Source organism: Hyperolius riggenbachi, chromosome 1 (genome assembly GCF_040937935.1).
Source record: "Hyperolius riggenbachi isolate aHypRig1 chromosome 1, aHypRig1.pri, whole genome shotgun sequence".
Classification (NCBI taxonomy): Eukaryota; Metazoa; Chordata; class Amphibia; order Anura; family Hyperoliidae; genus Hyperolius; species Hyperolius riggenbachi.
In genome coordinates this window covers 621,693,523-621,714,284 of record NC_090646.1, presented here as the reverse complement: position 1 = coordinate 621,714,284, position 20,762 = coordinate 621,693,523, and the positions used below count along the sequence as shown (strand labels likewise).

At 47.7% G+C, this 20,762-nt stretch overlaps 2 protein-coding genes across 4 annotated transcripts in view; both read left to right on the top strand.

Annotated features, from left to right (window-relative positions):
* Nucleotides 1-14,509, top strand: part of LOC137529039 (complement component C6-like) — a 183,304-nt gene extending 168,795 nt beyond the window's left edge. For all 3 annotated transcript variants that reach the window (XM_068250936.1, XM_068250929.1, XM_068250944.1), the window contains 2 exons: nt 7,962-8,200; nt 14,052-14,509. In XM_068250936.1, coding sequence (XP_068107037.1) covers nt 7,962-8,200; nt 14,052-14,227 — 415 coding nt within the window. In that variant the 3' untranslated portion in view covers nt 14,228-14,509. The remainder of the gene's footprint in view (nt 1-7,961; nt 8,201-14,051) is intronic.
* The window catches only part of RPL37 (ribosomal protein L37), a 263,271-nt gene that overhangs the window by 19,458 nt on the left and 223,051 nt on the right, over nt 1-20,762 (top strand). The gene's annotated exons all lie outside the window — the stretch shown is intronic.

The window sequence follows — 20,762 nt, the reverse complement described above, 5'->3', positions numbered from 1 at the left end:
TCTGAGTTTTCAATCATTTTTATCATAATTGAGGAAAAACTGAAAATATGTGTGTGGTAAATTGGTGAGATTTTGGAATGTTACAATCAATCAGTAAAATTGATTGCAATTCTTTAATTGAAAAGATATTTAAAAAATTGTATGATGTGTGGTCACCTTAAAGTGTAACTGTCGGGCATAAAATCAAAAATCAATTCTTTATTTGTATCTGTTAAACAAGCAATAAGGACGCTAATCAGGCAATCCAAAAGTTAAAATCTTTATTAGTTTTCTTGTTTATAAATGATCATTTCCCAGTTTACCTGACTCTTATTTGGTGCATTGCCGCACAAAGGAAGTTGCAGGGCATGCTGGGTTGTCCTTTTTTGCTTCTGTACATAAAAAAGCAAAAAAAAGACAACCCAGCATACCCTGCGACTTCCTTTGTGCGGCAACGTACCAAATAAGAGTCAGGTAAACTGGGGAATGATCATTTATAAACAAGAAAAGTAATAGAGATTTTAACTTTTTGGATTGCCTGGTTACCATCCGTATTACTTGTTTACCAGATAAAAATAAAGAAGTGATTTTTTATTTTTTACCCGACGGTTACACTTTAAAGAGAAACCGTGACCAAGAATTGAACTTCATCCCAATCAGTAGCTGATACCCCCTTTTACATGAGAAATCTATTCCTTTTCACAAACGGATCATCAGGGGGCTCTGTATGGCTGATATTGTAGTTAAACCCCTCCCACAGGAAACTGTGAGGACCATGGTCCTGGCAATTTCCTGTCTGTGAACCTCATTGTATTGTGGGAAATAACCGCTGTTTTACTGTTTACAGCTGTTACCAACTGCCAAAAAAACAAGCAGCATCTCCTTCCACTGACATCACCTGCCAGCAGTAAAAATGTCACCATGTGATAAATGTCAGAATGTAAATCAGAGAGAGGAAAGATTTTACAATAGGCAAACCCAGGCTAAATCATTTATACATAATAATTGTAAAAATTAAGCACTTTTTTAATTACATTATTTTCACTGGATTTCCTATTTAAGACATCAAACATTGTTGCTACAGTGATTTTGCCATTTGCTGACTGCATTATTTCATTTTGCTTCAATCTGTACGTGTGAAGATAAATAGCTGCTGTACTGTGAATGAAGAGCAAATATCAGACAGGGCTTCTAATACAGTGACCTCTCAGTATGTTAAAATATAATAACAGTGACCTTTAGCCACAAAGTACATTTCCACAATGCTGGGCAAAGGATTTATTGATTATGTGAGGGCCAATTTTTTATGGAACAGTTGTAATCCTCAAGCTGGAAAACACAGAGAGGGTTTGCAAGGAATGTGTGTAGCAAGTCTAACTACAGCCAGCTTAGGGGCTGTTTACACCGTGCCTGAGAGATGCGTGACCTGAGAGCGGAACTTCCTCTCTGCTCTAAAAGATAAGTAACAGCATAATAACCTTTAAAGAAAAACATTTCTTTGTTACAGCTGATACAAATCATGCAGGAAAGCTACAGTGTGTCTACTTCCTGCTTTCATGGCAGCAGACATAAGGTTAACATCCTGTGTTTAAATGTAAGCTGCTTTGCCATGGCAAGAAGAGTTTCCTGAGCTGACACAGCTAAGGGATCAACTTACACCGGTGATTAGTCACAGATGAGGGGGGATTACACAAGATACACTCTCTAAATACATGCAGGGAGCATTTTTCTATGTTTTACTTCTGTTCCTGTGCAAGAGTTCAGGTCCAATTTAAAGGGAACCTGAAGTGAGAACTTACCTCAGTGGGGAGACGCCCTCCCAGATCCTCCTATAGCCCACCGATCCAGTGCTGGGTCCTTTTATATAAAACTTGTCAAATGGGTTTCTTCTGGCCACACACCCGACAGTGGCGTACCTAGGGAATTTGACACCCGGTGCTGACAGACCACCCCCCAAACAACCAACCTCATCAGTAGCCGTGCACAAGAGGAAGTGTATGGAGTAGCCGGGTGTCTGCAGTCTTCACACACGGGGGGGAACACACACACAAGAGGAGATGGTGCACACACAGTGGGCGCAAGCAGATTAGAGGGGGATAGCAGAGGCATGCGGGGGAGTGGAGGCATCCCTGATGGGATTCCCTGCCTTTGCCCTATAAGACAGACTTGTTCTCATTTTTTGGGGAGAAAAAAAACGGAAAATACGATAACTCCTCTAGGGCAGGCCCCCGAGTGCAGCAATTATCCACTCCCCTTCCTGCAGCCCAGTATTTGTCCCCTTGCCCCTTTCACTGGCTCATTTAGCAGGGGTTACTGATGTCTGGAATACCCCCTTGAGACTCCTGTATCTTTAAAAAAAATTCCCTGAAATCGCTGAAGCGGGCAAGCTTGTAAATATACAGAGGCTTGCCTCCTGCAGGGTCTGTGGGAAAAACTCAGCTCTCTCACCATTGTAAAGACTGCATCTGCACAGCTACATAAGGTATTTCACAGGTTGAAAAGTTTTTGACAGTCCCTAAACTTCAGGAGTGCTGCCTGCAGCTTGTGTGAGAGGCTGGCAGGGACAGGAGACTCATTACAGGCAAGTAGCCTCTGTGTGATGTGGGACTGCAATACAGATACGCTCTATCTCAGTCTCTCCGCTCCTCCTCTCTCCCTCATTCACCCTTGTGTTCCCCCTTCCCCTAGCGCTGTCTGGATGTGTCCGTGCTGCCATGAATTGCTCCTTTGTGACAAAAAGTGTGTCTTCTGATATGAACATTAAATGTGGATATATCTTTGCTTTCTATGCTGTGTTGTAAAGTTAGGTGTTAAAAGGCGTAGCACAACTGCAAGGGTTTGTTTGTCTATTCATTGCTGAAGATACTATTTAGATGGCAGTTGGTATTGATATTGCTTTAGGACTCATTCACACTATGTGCGGGGAGTCATGACAGACAGCACCACACATAATGCCTATAGATGTATGAAATTGCATTCATGCATGTGTTGCCTAGTGTGAATGAGCTCTTTGTATCACTTTGAAAGTTTTGTAAAAACTGGGTACTGGCTGTTCCTTTTACAGAGGAACCGGTCTTTTGGTGCCAAATTATTTTGTCCCTTTTCAATTGTTGGAACTGATGTACTGATCTATATACTGACAATACAGTATATGTACCCTTCTACTGGAATTGGTTTGCAAGACTTGAAATCTGTTTCTATCCTCTGAATTGATATGTAGCTTATTTACAGATGCTAATGTTATTATCAGGGGCGTCGCTAGCCCTGTTTTAGGGGGGCACGTGCCCCCAATCTTTCCTGGGGTGCCACGGATCTCCGCCCGGCCGCCCCCTCTGTCAGACTCAGCGGCTCCCTCCAGCCGCCGCGTCACTGACAGTCTCAGACCTCAGGATCAGGCGGCGAGCCGGCGACCAATCGTGCGGGCGCTAGGACCCAGCGCCCGCACTGATATGCGGAAGTGACATCACTTCCGCATATCGAGCGGGTGCGTCCAGCGCCCGCTCGTACATCTGGTCGGGTCACCGCTGATCCTGAGGTCTGCTGAGAGGTAGGAGGGGGAGCGGCGGCGGCTAGAGAGGGGGCCTCCCTGTCACTCACTCACTAACTAAAGGGGCTCCCTGGCACGCACTCACTCCCTAAAGGGGCTCCCTGGCACTCACTCACTCCCTAAAGGGGCTCCCTGGCACTCACTCCCTAAAGGGGCTCCCTGTCACTCACTCACTCCCTAAAGGGGCTACCTGTCACTCACTCACTCCCTAAAGGGGCTCCCTGTCACTCACTCACTCACTCCCTAAAGGGGCTCCCTGGCACTCACTCCCTAAAGGGGCTCCCTGTCACTCACTCACTCCCTAAAGGGGCTACCTGTCACTCACTCACTCCCTAAAGGGGCTCCCTGTCACTCACTCACTCCCTAAAGGGGCTCCCCTGGCACTCACTCACTCCCTAAAGGGGCTCCCTGGCACTCACTCACTCCCTAAAGGGGCTCCCTGGCACTCACTCACTCCCTAAAGGGGCTCCCTGGCACTCACTCACTCCCTAAAGGGGCTTCCTGTCACTCACTCACTCCCTAAAGGGGCTCCCTGGCACTCACTCACTCCCTAAAGGGGCTCCCCTGGCACTCACTCACTCCCTAAAGGGGCTCCCTGTCACTCACTCACTCCCTAAAGGGGCTCCCCTGGCACTCACTCACTCCCTAAAGGGGCTCCCTGGCACTCACTCACTCCCTAAAGGGGCTCCCTGGCACGCACTCACTCCCTAAAGGGGCTCCCTGGCACTCACTCACTCCCTAAAGGGGCTCCCTGGCACTCACTCACTCCCTAAAGGGGCTCCCTGTCACTCACTCACTCCCTAAAGGGGCTCCCTGGCACTCACTCACTCCCTAAAGGGGCTCCCCTGGCACTCACTCACTCCCTAAAGGGGCTCCCCTGGCACTCACTCACTCCCTAAAGGGGCTCCCCTGGCACTCACTCACTCCCTAAAGGGGCTCCCCTGGCACTCACTCACTCCCTAAAGGGGCTCCCCTGGCACTCACTCACTCCCTAAAGGGGCTCCCCTGGCACTCACTCACTCCCTAAAGGGGCTCCCTGGCACGCACCCACTCCCTAAAGGGGCTCCCTGGCACGCACCCACTCCCTAAAGGGGCTCCCTGGCACGCACCCACTCCCTAAAGGGGCTCCCTGTCACGCACCCACTCCCTAAAGGGGCTCCCTGTCACTCACTCACTCCCTAAAGGGGCTCCCTGTCACTAACTCACTCCCTAAAGGGGCTCCCTGTCACTCACTCCCTAAAGGGGCTCCCTGTCACTCACTCACTCCCTAAAGGGGCTCCCTGTCACTCACTCCCTAAAGGGGCTCCCTGGCACGCACTCACTCACTAAAGGGGCTCCCTGGCACGCACTCACTCACTAAAGGGGCTCCCTGGCACGCACTCACTCACTAAAGGGGCTCCCTGGCACTCACTCACTCCCTAAAGGGCCTCCCTGTCACTCACTCACTCCCTAAAGGGGCTCCCTGTCACTCACTCACTCACTCACTCCCTAAAGGGGCTCCCTGTCACTCACTCACTGCCTAAAGGGGCTCCCTGTCACTCACTCACTGCCTAAAGGGGCTCCCTGTCACTCACTCACTGCCTAAAGGGGCTCCCTGTCACTCACTCACTGCCTAAAGGGGCTTCCTGTCACTCACTCACTGCCTAAAGGGGCTTCCTGTCACTCACTCACTGCCTAAAGGGGCTCCCTGGCACTCACTCACTGCCTAAAGGGGCTTCCTGGCACTCACTCACTGCCTAAAGGGGCTCCCTTGCACTCACTCACTACCTAAAGGTGCTCCCTGTCACTCACTATCGGGGTCCCTGTCACTCACTACCTAACTGGAGGCGCCTGTCACTCACTAGCTAACCTGGGGGTCCCTGTCACTCACTACCTAACTTGGGGGGGCTACCATATTAAGGGGGCATTCTGCCTATTTATGTGAAATGCTGTCTATTTATGTGCCTCATGACTGCTGAATGTGTCTTGTTGGGAGCCTTATGATTTGTTGGGGGCCTCATGATTGCTGAATTTGTCTTGTTGGGGGCCTCATGATTTGTTGGGGGCCTCATGATTGCTGAATTTGTCTTGTTGGGGGCCTCATGATTGCTGAATTTGTCTTGTTGGGGGCCTCATGATTTGTTGGAGGCCTCATGATTGCTGAATTTGTCTTGTTGGGGGCCTCCTGATTTGTTGGGGGCCTCATGATTGCTGAATATGTCTTGTTGGGGGTCACATGATTGCTAACTGCGAGACTATGGGAAAAGCTGAATCCTTATCATATGAGACAATAGCATTAAACCTACTTTTTTAGCGTTTTAAAACAGAAAATAAAACTGGGAGGTTCTAAAAAATTGAATACATTTTTCAGGAGTAGGATGGATGAAATTGTTTATCTTCACAGTTTATTTTCAACTTGGATTTTCCATAATGTTCATGTATGAGTTAAAACGTTTGTACAGTATTTAGTTTAAATTGCTGTTGCCACTTTGCGATAGATACCGGTAAGTGACTTTTGGGTTGCAGTTTGGGCACTCGGCCTCCAAAAGGTTCGCCACCACTGTCCTAATCTGATGTCCCACCATTGCTAGGTTCATGTAAATTTGTCTCCACCCGTTACCACACCTATATTCTGGTCCATGGCCCACCCATTTTTTGGTGCGGCGCGATAAGCACGCCACACAACGTGATCGTCATATTTTTGGCACGCTAGCTGCAGTGTGCTGAATTCTGCTGCCTACAGTATGTACAGTATACGCTGTTCTCTAGTGCTTGCACTGTGTGCTGATTTACCTCCAGTGTGTACAGTGTAAGGTGTTACTCTGTGCCTTTATTGATTGTAAACCAGCTGTATTGTATGCTGATCCCTGCTACTTTCAGTATGTACAGTATTAGCTGTAAAGCCTGGTACACACATACAATTTTGATTAGCCAATTTTAGCTCTGTTCATAAAATTCATTGTCTGTTGGCCCACTTACTGCACGGGGGTGGGAAATTGGGGGTCAGTGATTGACCAATCAAAATTGTATGTGCGTATACATCTTTGATCTATGCCTATACTGATTGTAAATGATCGAAATAAAGGACAGGGGGCTCCGTCCAATATTTCGATGGGCAGGCCCGTTATCCGTAGCTTACACCGCTGCTAAGTTCATGTACATTTGGCCCCACCCATGGCCACGCCCACTCACCGCATGGCCACGCCCATTTTTTGCCCTCCCCTCCTGGTGCCCACAGGTGCCACTGATCTCCAGGGACCCTAGAAACACCCCTGGTTATTATTATTATTTAGTATTTATATAGCGCTGACATCTTCCGCAGACGCATATATCCCTGCATTATATGGCTATCGCTTGCACTGTGACACTATGGGCTTGATTCACAAAGCGGTGCTAACCTACTTAGCACGTCTAAAGTCTTTAGACACGCTAACCAGGGTGCTAAGTAGGTTAGCACCGGATTTCTCAATCAGATCGTGCGCTAACTTTGCGCGCGCAAAGTTTTACGCGCGCTAAGTCCCATAGGCTTTAATGGGCACTTCGCGCGGAGTGCCCTGCGCTCTGTGCAGTACGCGCGTAAAGTTTTATGCGCATAAAGTTTTGCGCGCGTAAAGTTTTATGCGCGAAAAGCTTGTTTAGACGTGCTAAGGGGGTTTTCACAGGCGTGCTAACAGTTAGCACCGCTTTGTGAATCAAGCCCTGTGTGGCATATTCCACTGAATTGTCCAAACTAAGTCTATCTCTCGTTCCTGTCTTGGGGAGTTGTTCCAGCGCTGTCCCCCATTCAAATTTGCTGCTTCCAGAAGCCCTCAGAAACACTTGTGTCCTTGAGTACTTCCGAAGATAGGCAGCTCCGTAATACGCCAGCGCACTTTTATGGATGGAGCTGCCGACTTTGGGGAAAAGTCGTCCTGTGTAATACAAGTAACTATGGAAAGATGCATACCATTTTGAAGCTCTCTTTCTCCTCTTTCCAACGACACATAAACCGCCGCCCTACGCCGTTTAGTTTTCGTTATTTTTGCGATGGAATTTGCGTTTGCCACGATTTCGATCGCGAAAATAGCGAAAACTAAAGGGCGTAGGGCAGCGGTTTATATATTGTTGGAAAGAGGAGAAAGAGAGCTTCAAAATGGTATGCATCTTTCCATAGTTTCTGCACTGCTCGGAGTCCCATTAAAAATCCTGCGTTTGCCCCGCCTTTCCTTGGTGATTTCTGTGACCAGGACTTTCAGACCTGTGTTTTCTTGGCATTTCCTTTATCAAGAAAGTGTCACCTACCACAGGGTACATTGCTGCAAATGGGAGTGTCACTAACAGTACACACATTACTCAGTGGGCTCAGTGTTGCCCGTGACTCGTGTATAAGTCCACCCCTAATTTATAGAATTTTTATACTTATAGTTGAGTATACACTGTATCTATAATCTGGTAACTGATTGATGTGTTTCCACAGGCACTACACAGAAGACTTGTGCATCTACAATCCCCATAAGGATAGAGCAGTCACAATGCCGCAGTGCCAATTCTTGGCAGAACAATGCCTGGGGAAAAAGGAGCTGCATTTCCTGGATAATGGACCATGCCAAGGGGAAGACCTGAGCTGGCCGCGGGAAAGGATACCGCTATCTAAGCGCAGCACAAAGCGTGAGCCTTGTGGGTACGACTTCTGTTACGACTGGGAGATGTGTGAAGGTACAGTACTCAGTTACACTTCATATCATGCCCTATTACACCATGTCTGCCGATCCCACAGCTCATTAGGCATTAAAATGCCTCCGTTATATTGCAGCGCAACAGTACGATGCGCTGGGGAGCGCTTGCGTACTTCTGCATGCATTTTACCCGGAAGCGCAGAGCTGATCCCATCACTGTCATGGATGGTATCAGCAGCGCAACGGGCAGCGGCGCAGATGGCGTGCGATCAGATGCGCTGTGTTCGGATTGCACGGCCATCTGCGTCAGGTAGATGTAAACGAGGCCTAAAGCCAATAAACAGCTTACCCTGCCCCAGCACAAATCCTGGCAGTGTTAATTACTATGCCCCCTCTAGGCCACCATGGATGGTGGGCAATGATGTAATTCGACTTCCAGCTATTGCTGGCGGCCTAATTACAGTGTTTTTATAGTAATTTGGGCAACATCTTTTGACAGCACCGCATAAGCTATAACCGTAATTCCTGTTATGCCCGAAGGTGGCGCCGGCTATGCCAAATTCTCCTGCATTGTTTTTGCAGCGCCCGATCTGTACTGCTGCAAAGTTATATGCCCACCTCACTGACAGTATCCATGTAACAGCAGACCACTGTGCAACAGTAAGTTCTCTGCCCCCTTAAACATGTCATGCATTCCTAGGCAAGGCTAGGACCAGGGTTTGCTCTTTGCCACTTCCCCCACTACACCACTCAACAAAACCTCGCCCTTCTACCGTTCAATATAGTGAAGTCATCATGCTTTCCATCCAATCAGCAGCAAAAGGATTTGGAATTTGGCCAATCAAAATTGATAGGACATGCACCTGACTGGAGCAGTTGCAGGCTGCGAACAATTTGCAGTGAGTGTAATTTTCAATATTGTGCGGTGCGATCATCCTGCAGGAGGAGAGCCCAGGGCTGGTTGATTGTACTGCACTAGTTCCCCATGCATATTACACTGCACCCTACAGGGTAATATGGGTTTACACCGCCCCCTGCTCAGTTACGTACTCCCGGCCATACACCTGGCAATAAATATCCATAGCCTTCATATCCCTTTCGCTTCAGTTGTCCTTTAAAGTGACCCTGTTGTGAGAGGGATAACCAGCTTGACATTTTTATTTCCTTAAACAATACCAGGCTAATGCTGGGAATACACGGCTTGATTCTGAGTCATTTAACCTCCTGAGCGGTATGGACGAGCTCAGCTCGTCCATCACCGCCGGAGGCTGCCGCTCAGGCCCTGCTGGGCCGATTTCCACCAAATAAAGAGCAGCACACGCAGCCGGCACTTTGCCAGCCGCGTGTGCTGCCTGATCGCCGCCGCTCTGCGGCGATTCGCCGCGAGCAGCGGCGAAAGAGGGCCCCCCTAGCCGCCTGAGCCCTGCGCAGCCGGAACAAAAAGTTCCGGCCAGCGCTAAGGGCTGGATCGGAGGCGGCTGACGTCAGGACGTCGGCTGACGTCCATGACGTCACTCCGCTCGTCGCCATGGCGACGATCTAAGCAAAACAAGGAAGGCCGCTCATTGCGGCCTTCCTTGTTTATTATGGGCGCCGGAGGCGATCGGAAGAACGCCTCCGGAGCGCCCTCTAGTGGGCTTTCATGCAGCCAACTTTCAGTTGGCTGCATGAAATAGTTTTTTTTTAATTAAAAAAAAACCCTCCCGCAGCCTCCCTGGCGATCTCAATAGAACGCCGAGGAGGTTAAATGGCTCTATAGATCATTTCCGATATGTCCGATCTCCGGCCCGATTTTTTTCGCCGCTCGATTCCGCATTGAGGACAATGCAAAAAGATAAGAAAAATGAGCGGAAGATAAGAGAATCGCCTGCGGAATTGAGCGGGGAATTGATCGAGCGGCAAAATCGAGCCATGTATGCCCAGCATTAGTAGTTGAGCTTAATAGTTAAAAGTTGACTGCAGTTAGTATAGGTAGAAAAAAACAGACATGTAAAAGTAATACCTTTTATTAATTATGAAATACCGTAATATATGAATATTATCACATCAGATTATTAATGCTTGCACCTCTTGAGGACCACACGCTCACACCCCCCTCGTGACCAGGCCATTTTTTACAATTCAGGCCACTGCAGCTTTAACAGCTTGCTGCAGGGCCATACAGCATAGCTCCCAACTGTCCCTCTTTTGGAGGGACAGTCCCTCTTTGGGAGCCCTGTCCCTCTGTCCCTCTTTCCTCCTCATTTGTCCCTCTTTCAGGACTTTGTCCCTCTTTCCCTCTTTCTATGTAAATATACGTATTTCTCTACTAAAAAGTGTATTCCCATCCTTTAAATTGATATATTATTAATTTTAAAATGTTAATATGAAGGAAAATGAACCAGTATTGAAAGGGCCAGTATGGTTTGAATTATAAAACAACATATTTTTCTTATGAAATCTTTATGGTATGCGTGACTAGGGATGTGGCAGGGGCGTGGCTTAAGTGTCCGTCTTTCTCAAAAAGTTGGGAGGTATGCATAGAACTTAGCACACAAATTAATCTTGCCCCCTTTTCTTGCCACCAACAAAGCTTTCTGTTGGTGGCAACTGATTGCTTCTGCAACGTTGTTTTTTTTTGGTTTGTTTTTTTTGTTACCGGTAAGTTAAATATTTGTTGTTTTTTTTCTTCAGAGAGAGCAGCTGTGCACTGCCGCTGACTTCATATGCGGAAGTGACGTCGCTCGTCACTTCCTGCTTATGAAGTAATGCGAGCGGTTACTGTGGCCGCCTTGCCTCGGGAGCCCACAATGTAGGTCTGTCAGTCGGCGCTGTCATCTTGAGGTCTGTTGGTCACTGATACAAACGTGGGGTGTGGGGGCACCTTTTTAACTATACTGGGGCCACTGCTAAACCTATACGTGAGGCACTATAATACCTATACTCTAGGCACCATTACACCTATACTGGGGCAGTACTGTACCTATACTGGGGCACGCCAATACCTATACTCTGGGCACCATTACACCTATACTGGGGCAATACTGTACCTATACTGGGGCACGCCTATACCTATACTCTGGGCACCATTACACCTATACGTGGGGCAGTACTATACCTATACTCTGGGCACCATTACACCTATACGTGGGGCCAGGGCCGGATTTACCATAAGGCACTGTAGGCACGTGCCTACAGGCGCCTGATCATGGAAAGGCGGTCTCACTCCTCTCCCCTAGTGCCTCCCTACCTAAGCAGAGTCCTGATGAGAGTGTAAATGAGAGGTTAGTCACCCTGCTCTCGGCATTCCACTGACCAGATCTCTCTTCAGTCAGGGGCAACTCTAGCTACTCTATGCTGAGGTTCCTCTAGCTATCTAATACTTGGGGGTACCTTTAGTTACTTAATAGTGAGGGTACCTCGGGCTACTAATTACGAAGGGACACCTGTAGCTACCTATGACAGGCAAGGGATAAAGAGGTGACAGCTGGACCAGCCAGGACACTTGCGGTGAGGTTCGGTGGGAGGTTGTAGGTTTATGGAGGGTGAGGTATAGGGTGCCAGGACATCTGTGCCTATAGGCTCCTGTGATGTAAATCCGGGCCTGCGTGGGGCACTACTATACCTATACTGGGGCACTCCTATACATATACTCTGGGCACCATTACACACTTATAGGCAGTACTATACCTATACTCTGGGCACCATTACACCTATACTTGGGCACTACGATACCTATACTCTGGGCACCATTACACCTATACTTGGGCACTACTATACCTATACTGGGGCACTCCTATACCTATACTCTGGGCACCATTACACCTATACTGGGGCAGTACTATACCTATAATGGGGCAGTACTATACCTATACTCTGGGCACCATTACACCTATACTGGGGCAGTACTATACCTATAATGGGGCAGTACTATACCTATACTCTGGGCACCATTACACCTATACTTGGGCACTACTATACCTATACTGGGGCACTCCTATACCTATACTCTGGGCACCATTACACCTATACTGGGGCATTACTACAGTATACCTATACTGGTGGCACTATTACACCTGTACTGGGGCAGTACCATACCTATACTGGGTCACTCCTATATTGTGGGCACCATTACACCTATACTGGTGGCACACTATACCTATACTGGGCCACTCCTATACCTATACTGTGGGCACTAGTACACCTATACTGGGGCAGTAATATACCTATACTGGGGCACTCCTATACTCTGGGGACCATTACACCTATACTGGGGGCACACTATACCTATACTGGGGCACTCCTATACCTATACTGTGGGCACTATTACACCTATACTGGGGCAGTACTATACCTATACTGGGGTACTCCTATACTCTGGCCACCATTACACCTGTACTGGGGCAGTACTATACCTATACTCTGGGCACCATTACACCTATACTGGGGCACTACTATACCTATACTGGGGCACTCCTATACCTATACTCTGGGCACCATTACACCTATACTTGGGCACTACTATACCTATACTGGGGCACTACTATACCTATACTGGGGCACTATTACACCTATACTGGGGCAGTACTATACCTATACTCTGGGCACCATTACACCTATACTGGGGCACTCCTATACCTATACTGGGGCACTCCTATACCTATACTCTGGGCACCATTACACCTATACTTGGGCACTCCTATACCTATACTCTGGGCACCATTACACCTATACTGGGGCAGTACTATACCTGAACTGGTGGCACTATTACACCTGTACTGGGGCATTACCATACCTATACTGGGTCACTCCTATAATGTGGTCACCATTACACCTATACTGGGGGCACACTATACCTATACTGGGGCACTCCTATACCTATACTGTGTGCACTATTACACCTATACTGGGGCAGTACTATACCTATACTGGGGAACTCCTATACTGTGGGCACCATTACACCTATACTGGGGCAGTACAATACCTATACTAGGGCACTCTTATACCTATACTGTGGGCACCATTACACCTATACTGGGGCACTACTATACCTATAATGTGGGCACCATTACATCTATACTGTGGCACTACTATAGCTATACTGTGGGCACCATTACACCTATTATTGGGCACTCCTATAGCTATACTGTGGGCACCATTACACCTATACTGTATTTTATTCACCAAGCGTTGCAGTGCACCAAAAGTCTCTGATCTACCGCGCGGACAAACTGACGTTTCCTCGTGACTTCTGGGATGACCTGCGGCAACATGCAGGCGCGCAGGCGCAGAAGCATATTTTTACAATACGCCTCCGCGTACTTCCATATCTCTAAAACAGGAAGTGACTGCAAGCAAGCATCACTTCCTGTTTGGATCCTGGCCAGAAGGGGATTACCGCATTCTAACCCGGTAATCCCCGAAGGCCTGTTTTTGGCAGTGCAGTACGGCCCCTGGGCCACACCGCAACGCTGCCACCAATATACAGTCTGAAGCCAACCTTAAAGAAAAACTTTTCTTTTTTTACAACTGATACAAATTCTGCAATAAATCTGCAGTGTGCCTACTTCCTGCTTTCATGGAAGCAGACATGAGGTTAACATCCTGTTTTTACTAATTAGCTGCTCTGCCGTGGCAATTTGTGATTAGTCACAAATGAGGGGGAATTAGACAGGCTAAACTCTCTAAATACATACAGGATGCATTTCTCGATGCTTTCCTTCTGTCCTGCGCAAGACCAGGTCCACTTTAATGTGCATAAGCCAATCAGATGTCTCCTGAGGCCAACGCACAGCTTCTGGAGTCCTCCCGGCTTGTTAAGACTGATATAAGATCATGACTTTATTGCAGTGCTACACTGTCCCTTTGCTGCCAGTAGACAGAGCCTAATCAATTGTCCTTCTTCTTGGCAGACTCACAGTGCTTCTGCCTCCTCCCCTATCAGTGTCCTGAAAATATTGAACAGCTGTTGTGCGTGAAGGCCGGATCTTCCGGAAAACAGATTACCGCCAACCTGTGCAAACTGGGGGCCATGAAATGCTCGAAGATGAAGGCTGAGCTGTTGCATGAGGGCGCATGCAGCGAGTAACGTGTGATGGTGCATGAGGGCGCATGCAGCAAGTAACGTGTAAGTGTGCAAAGCATGTATCCTCCGATTAGGAATACTACTGATGGGGAAGAGAACTGCGCTCTACATTCCATTCCTACATACAGCAATCCCGAAATGTGGCTGCAATGAAAATTCAGGAAGAAAGTTATCCACGTCTTCTGTTGTCCAAATGCACAAAATGTAATGCTAATGAAAGGGAAAACTTGTTAGAGAAAATAAAAGTTGGTTGTTGTGGTATTTGAATTTCTAATACCTGCTTGACTTACTGTCTTACTTTTCTATTAATTTTACTTGCATGTTGCATGACTGCATGTATATTTTCACCATCCCATGTTTGCTTAAAGTGTACCAGAAGGGAAAAAAGTACCATATTTTTTTGGAATAGAAGACGCACCTAGGTTTAGAGGGCAAAAATCAGGGGAAAAAAGCCCCCCCCCCCCCCCCCAATTGTCTCTAAGCTACACTGACCAGCTACACTACGCTAATCCCTGCTGCCACACCAGCTAAGCTACACTACCACCTGCTGCCGCACCAGCTAAGTTACTCTGCACTACCCCATGATGCCCCACCAGCTAAGCTACACTACACTAACCCCTGCTGCACTACCAGCTAAGCTACACTACACTAACCCCTGCTGCCCTACCAACTAAGCTACACTACACTAACCCCTGCTGCCCTACCAGCTAAGCTACACTACACTAACCCCTGCTGCCCTACCAGCTAAGCTACACTACACTACATACTACACTAACCCCTGCTACACTACACTACATACTACACTACACTAACACAAAACTACTGCACTAACGCTACACTGTACTAATACTACACTAACGCTAAACTAACACTTCCATGCTGCACTTGAACCTGCTGCTGCGCTCCTCTCCCTCTCGTTCCGGTCTGTGGACGCCGACACACTTCTCTTCTCCTTTTTTATCATTAAGCTGGTGATATTGGGTGACAAAGCCGCCGCCTGCTGCAGCTATATCGCTCCGGCTCCTCCATACACTTGTGCCGTACTTCCGCACTGTAACCCCGTTCTCCCGATATATTGAGAAGAGGAGCGCATCGGCATCCACAGGCCCGGAGCAAGGGGTAGAGGAGCGAGGCAGCAGGATGGGTAAGTCATTCACTGCACACTCTGTACTTATTTATACCCTATATTTATATAATATTCCAGTTTTGGGTAAGAAAAAGTGCATCTTATAGTCTGAAAAATACGGTACTTACCTAAGTAGAGGAAAGCCTCTTGATAAACCAGACGCTTTCCCTGTTGCCTCCACCTCGCCGTTTCAACGCCGGGACTCTCCAAAGCTCATCGACAAGGGCTTGTCCACATTGGGCAGGAGGCTCGCTGGACTTGGCACTTTCCGACAAGCCCAAGCGGGTGTGGCTCCTTGCTACAGCAAAGGTGTGAGCCTTCTTGAATTTACTGCCTGTCAGCTGCTTCCGTCCACCGGCCTGGCGCTTGCTATCGCTCGGTACAGGAGTTGCATCTGACCACAGTGCTTGCCATGCTCAGACGTGACATGAGATTTTTTGCCACACGGTAACGCCGCCACGTGTCAGCACTTGACATGTGTGGTGTTACAACCTCTGCCATTCAGCTGCATTTGAATTTCACCTGAATGGCAGTCGTGAGCAGCAGATGGGATGTTGAACTGCTCGACAAACCAGCAGTTCAGACATAAATGGAAAAGAGGCCTCAGGCAGGCTGGCTGCCATCTTTGTATAGCTCCTTGTCAGGGAATGCCTTTGAAAAATAAAGTGAACTTTGAGAATCCCCCATAAGGAGATGAAGTTAAAAAGAAAAAATCAGTAATGTTTACATGTAAAAATATTTTTTTTTCTTTAAGGGATACCAGAGCTCAAATTTTTGGGAGAAACGAGGGGAGCAGTTTGTCCTCCCCTCCTGAGTTTCTCAGTTTGTCCTCCCCTCCAGCCTTCTGCCCTCCCCTTCATGCAAATGTGCCTGTGAAATCTCGTACAAGATCTGTACAGATTACAGGCACACAAGTTTGCAGAAATCCTCCTGCAGCCGCCTCTGTATCCTCCGCCCGTCAGCTTCTCCGCTGTTTCACCGCTTCAGCCTTTCTGCCTCTCGCTCGGGTCCCACGATGCAGCCGAACCACCAAGCAGAGCTGGGACAAGGTCCTTCAGCACCCAAGGCTGAGACAGCAAAGTGCGCCCCTCCATCCCTCCCACCCCAGCCGTCACACACTAATTGCTATTAGACTAAGAGGTGCCCTAGGGCCCCCAAAATCCCCAACACCTTAATCTCTAGTTATCTGGCTTGCAGTCACTGCTATGTATGCCCTTTTCTTATTTCTTTGTGCTTCAAACACAATTTTGAATGACAGCAGAATTAATTGTGTGCCCCCTCCTACACTGTGCCCTGAGGCTGGAGCCTCTTCAGCCTCTGCCTCGGCCCGGCCCTGCCACCAAGTGTCCCACAAAGCCTCTCCGTCCACCAGTCTGCTCCAAATGGAATCACTCTCGCGAGGTTTTGCAAATTCAGCCATTCTGTGGGCCGGACTCAGTAGTTGGGCTTGACAGTGACGTCGGCATTCCCAGAATGTTTTGCGCGCTATGCCGAAGATTTAAAAAAAAAAAAAAAAAAAAAAAGGGGGGGGGGCGTGGCTTAAAGGGAAGGTGCGAGGAACAAAAAAAAAATCCACTTACCTCGGGCGTCCTCCAGCCCCTGGCAGCCGACCTGTGCCCTCGCCGCAGTGCTGTTGGCTCCCAGGCCCCTCCAGTGCTGATGCCGACCTCGCCAGGTCGGCATCTGCCTGTATCTTCCTGCATTCCACTGTGCGGCTCACTGAGTCGCACTGATGTCATCCAGGCTGTTCTGCGCAGGCGCCTGTGCAGTACAGTCCAGATGACGTCAGCGCGACTCTAAAAGTCGTTCACACAGGCGCAGTCGGCATCTTGCGCCAGAGGGGACCCCAAACCACCAGCGTGGAGCGGAGCTGCAGCGTGGGCACAGGACAGCTGGCAGGGGCTGGAGGAAGCCCCGGGCACGTGGATTTTTTATTCTCCTTCTCCTCGGATGTGTCCTCAATAGGTGAAATAGATTACCTGGCGGTAAAAAAAAAAGGGATTTTTTTTTTTCACAGATCTATATATTTTCAGCATTGACTTTATTTAATGACAAGGTTTTTAATTTTTAGAGTCTCTTTAAGTTCTGCTGCAGCATTCAGTACCATTCAGTACAAATAGTGGCTGCTGAGCATAGTCTCATGACAAAAATGACTTACAGGATCTTCTCAAAAAATTAGCATATTGTGATAAAGTTCATTATTTTCTGTAATGTACTGATAAACATTAGACTTTCATATATGTTAGATTCAAATACACACAACTGAAGTAGTTCAAGCCTTTTGCCTTTTATTGTTTTAATATTGATGATTTTGGCATACAGCTCATGAAAACACAAATTTCCTATCTCAAAAAATTAGCATATTTCATCCGACCAAAAAAGAAAAGAGATTTTAAAACAAAAAAAGTCAACCTTTAAATAATTATGTTCAGTTATGCACTCAATACTTGGTCGGGAATCCTTTCGCAGAAATGACTGCTTCAAGGTGGCGTGGCATGGAGGCAATCAGCCTGTGGCACTGCTCAGGTGTTATGGAGGCCCAGGATGCTTCGATAGCGGCCTTAAGCTCATCCAGAGTGTTGGGTCTTGCGTTTCTCAACTTTCTATTCACAATATCCCACAGATTCTCTATGGGGTTCAGGTCAGGAGAGTTGGCAGGCCAATTGAGCACAGTAATACCATGGTCAGTAAACCATTTACCAGTGGTTTTGGCACTGTGAGCAGGTGCCAGGTCGTGCTGAAAAATGAAATCTTCATCTCCATAAAGCTTTTCAGCAGATGGAAGCATGAACCCACTTTTGAACCAGAAACAGCGGCAGAAGCGCCTGACCTGGGCTACAGAGAAGCAGCACTGGACTGTTGCTCAGTGGTCCAAAGTACTTTTTTCGGATGAAAGCAACTTTTGCATGTCATTCGGAAATCAAGGTGCCAGAGTCCGGAGGAAGACTGGGGAGAGGGAAATGCCAAAATGCCTGAAGTCCAGTGTCAAGTACCCACAGTCAGTGATGGTCTGGGGTGCCATGTCAGCTGCTGGTGTTGGTCCACTGTGTTTTATCAAGGACAAGGTCAATGCAGCTAGCTATCAGGAGATTTTGGAGCACTTCATGCTTCCATCTGCTGAAAAGCTTTATGGAGATGAAGATTTCATTTTTCAGCACGACTTGGCACCTGCTCACAGTGCCAAAACCACTGGTAAATGGTTTACTGACCATGGTATTACTGTGCTCAATTGGCCTGCCAACTTCCTGACCTGAATCCCATAGAGAATCTGTGGGATATTGTGAAGAGAAGGTTGAGAGACGCAAGACCCAACACTCTGGATGAGCTTAAGGCCGCTATCGAAGCATCCTGGGCCTCCATAACACCTGAGCAGTGCCACAGGCTGATTGCCTCCATGCCACGCCGCCTTGAAGCAGTCATTTCTGCAAAAGGATTCCCGACCAAGTATTGAGTGCATAACTGAACATAATTATTTGAAGGTTGACTTTTTTTGTTTTAAAAACACTTTTCTTTTATTGGTCGGATGAAATATGTTAATTTTTTGAGATAGGAAATTTGGGTTTTCATGAGCTGTATGCCAAAATCATCAATATTAAAACAATAAAAGGCTTGAACTACTTCAGTTGTGTGTATTTGAATCTAAAATATATGAAAGTCTAATGTTTATCAGTACATTACAGAAAATAATGAACTTTATCACAATATGCAAATTTTTTGAGAAGATCCTGTATTTCCATGCTTTTTATCTGATTAATGAGCGTACATAAGCTTGACAGACACAATCCTCAACGGCAGGCTCTGCTCTCATTGGCTACCTGAGATTACTCTGTGCATTTTCTCTGCTGCACTCATTAGTAGGATCTCCATGGAGCTGCATCGGTTATGAACAATCATTTCAGCTGTCAATAATTTGACGTCTGTGCACACCCTAACAATTACTTCCCATAACAAGGTGATAATTATTTTAAATTCAACACAAGCGTGCTGGCATATATTATTATAGGGGGAATCAAAAGCATATAATAGTTCTGATATTTGTATATCACTTTTCTCCTGTCGGACTCAAAGCGCTTGCGAGGCAGCCACTAGAGCGCACTCAGTAAGCAGTAGCAGTGTTAGGAAGTTTTGCCCAATAACTCCTTACTGAATAGGCATAACCTGAATTGCCCCGCTGCAGTCCGGATAGATAGCAAGAAGTAGGTGCTTTCAGGATAGGTAAAGAGGTGTAGGTGCCCTCAGCATAGGTAGCGAGGTGTAGGTGCTCTCAGGATAGGTAGCCAGGTGTAGGTGACCTCAGCATAGGTAGCGAGGTGTAGGTGCCCTCAGGATAGGTAGCGAGGTGTAGCTGCCATCTGGATAGGTAGCGAGGTGTAGGTGCATACAGGATAGATAGCCAGGAGTAGGTGCCCTCAGAATAGGTAGAGAGGTGTAGGTGCACACAGGATAGGTAGCGAGTTGTAGGTGCCCTCAGGATAGGTCGCGAGGTGTAGGTGCACACAGGATAGATAGCCAGGAGTAGGTGCCCTCAGGATAGGTAGCGAGGTGTAGCTGCCCTCAGGATAGGTAGCGAGGTGTAGGTGCACACAGGATAGATAGCCAGGAGTGGGTGTCCTCAGGATAGGTAGAGAGATGTAGGTGCCCTCAGGATAGGTCGCGAGGTGTAGGTGCACACAGGATAGATAGCCAGGAGTAGGTGCCCTCAGGATAAGTAGCGAGGTGTAGCTGCCCTCAGGATAGGTAGCGAGGTGTAGGTGCACACAGGATAGATAGCCAGGAGTGGGTGTCCTCAGGATAGGTAGAGAGATGTAGGTGCCCTCAGGATAGGTAGCGAGGTGTAGGTGCACACAGGATAGATAGCCAGGAGTAAGTGCTTTCAGGATAGGTAGCGAGGTGTAGGTGCTTTCAAGAAAGGTAGAGAGGTGTAGGTGCTCTCAGGATAGATAGCCAGGAGTAGGTGCACACAGGATAGGTATAGAGGTGCAGGTGCACTCAGGATAGATGGTTAGGATTAGGAGCCCCCAGTAGCATGTGGTGGCGGTGGGTCACTCTCCAGCTCCATGCGTTCCAGTGCTGTCTCCTTCCCCGCATCTCTGCCTCCGCTCTGTGTATAGTTAGAGCAGGGTTACAAGAAAATGGCCACCATTGTCTGTATTTGTGGACATCAGGCAGCCATTTTCTTATAGCCCTGCTCTAAATTTTGCGGCAAATTTGCATTCGCGAACCGAAAGTTTCAAGTTCGCAACATCACTAGTACGGACCCCCTGGAAACCCCATCATGAAATTCATTGCTCTTACTTTTGAAATATGTAAATTTACAGCACCGTTAGGTTAATGCATTATCTGTCATTTATCGCATTTAAATGTATACCTTTTTCCTATCGTAACTTTAACCACTTTACCCCCGCGGTACAG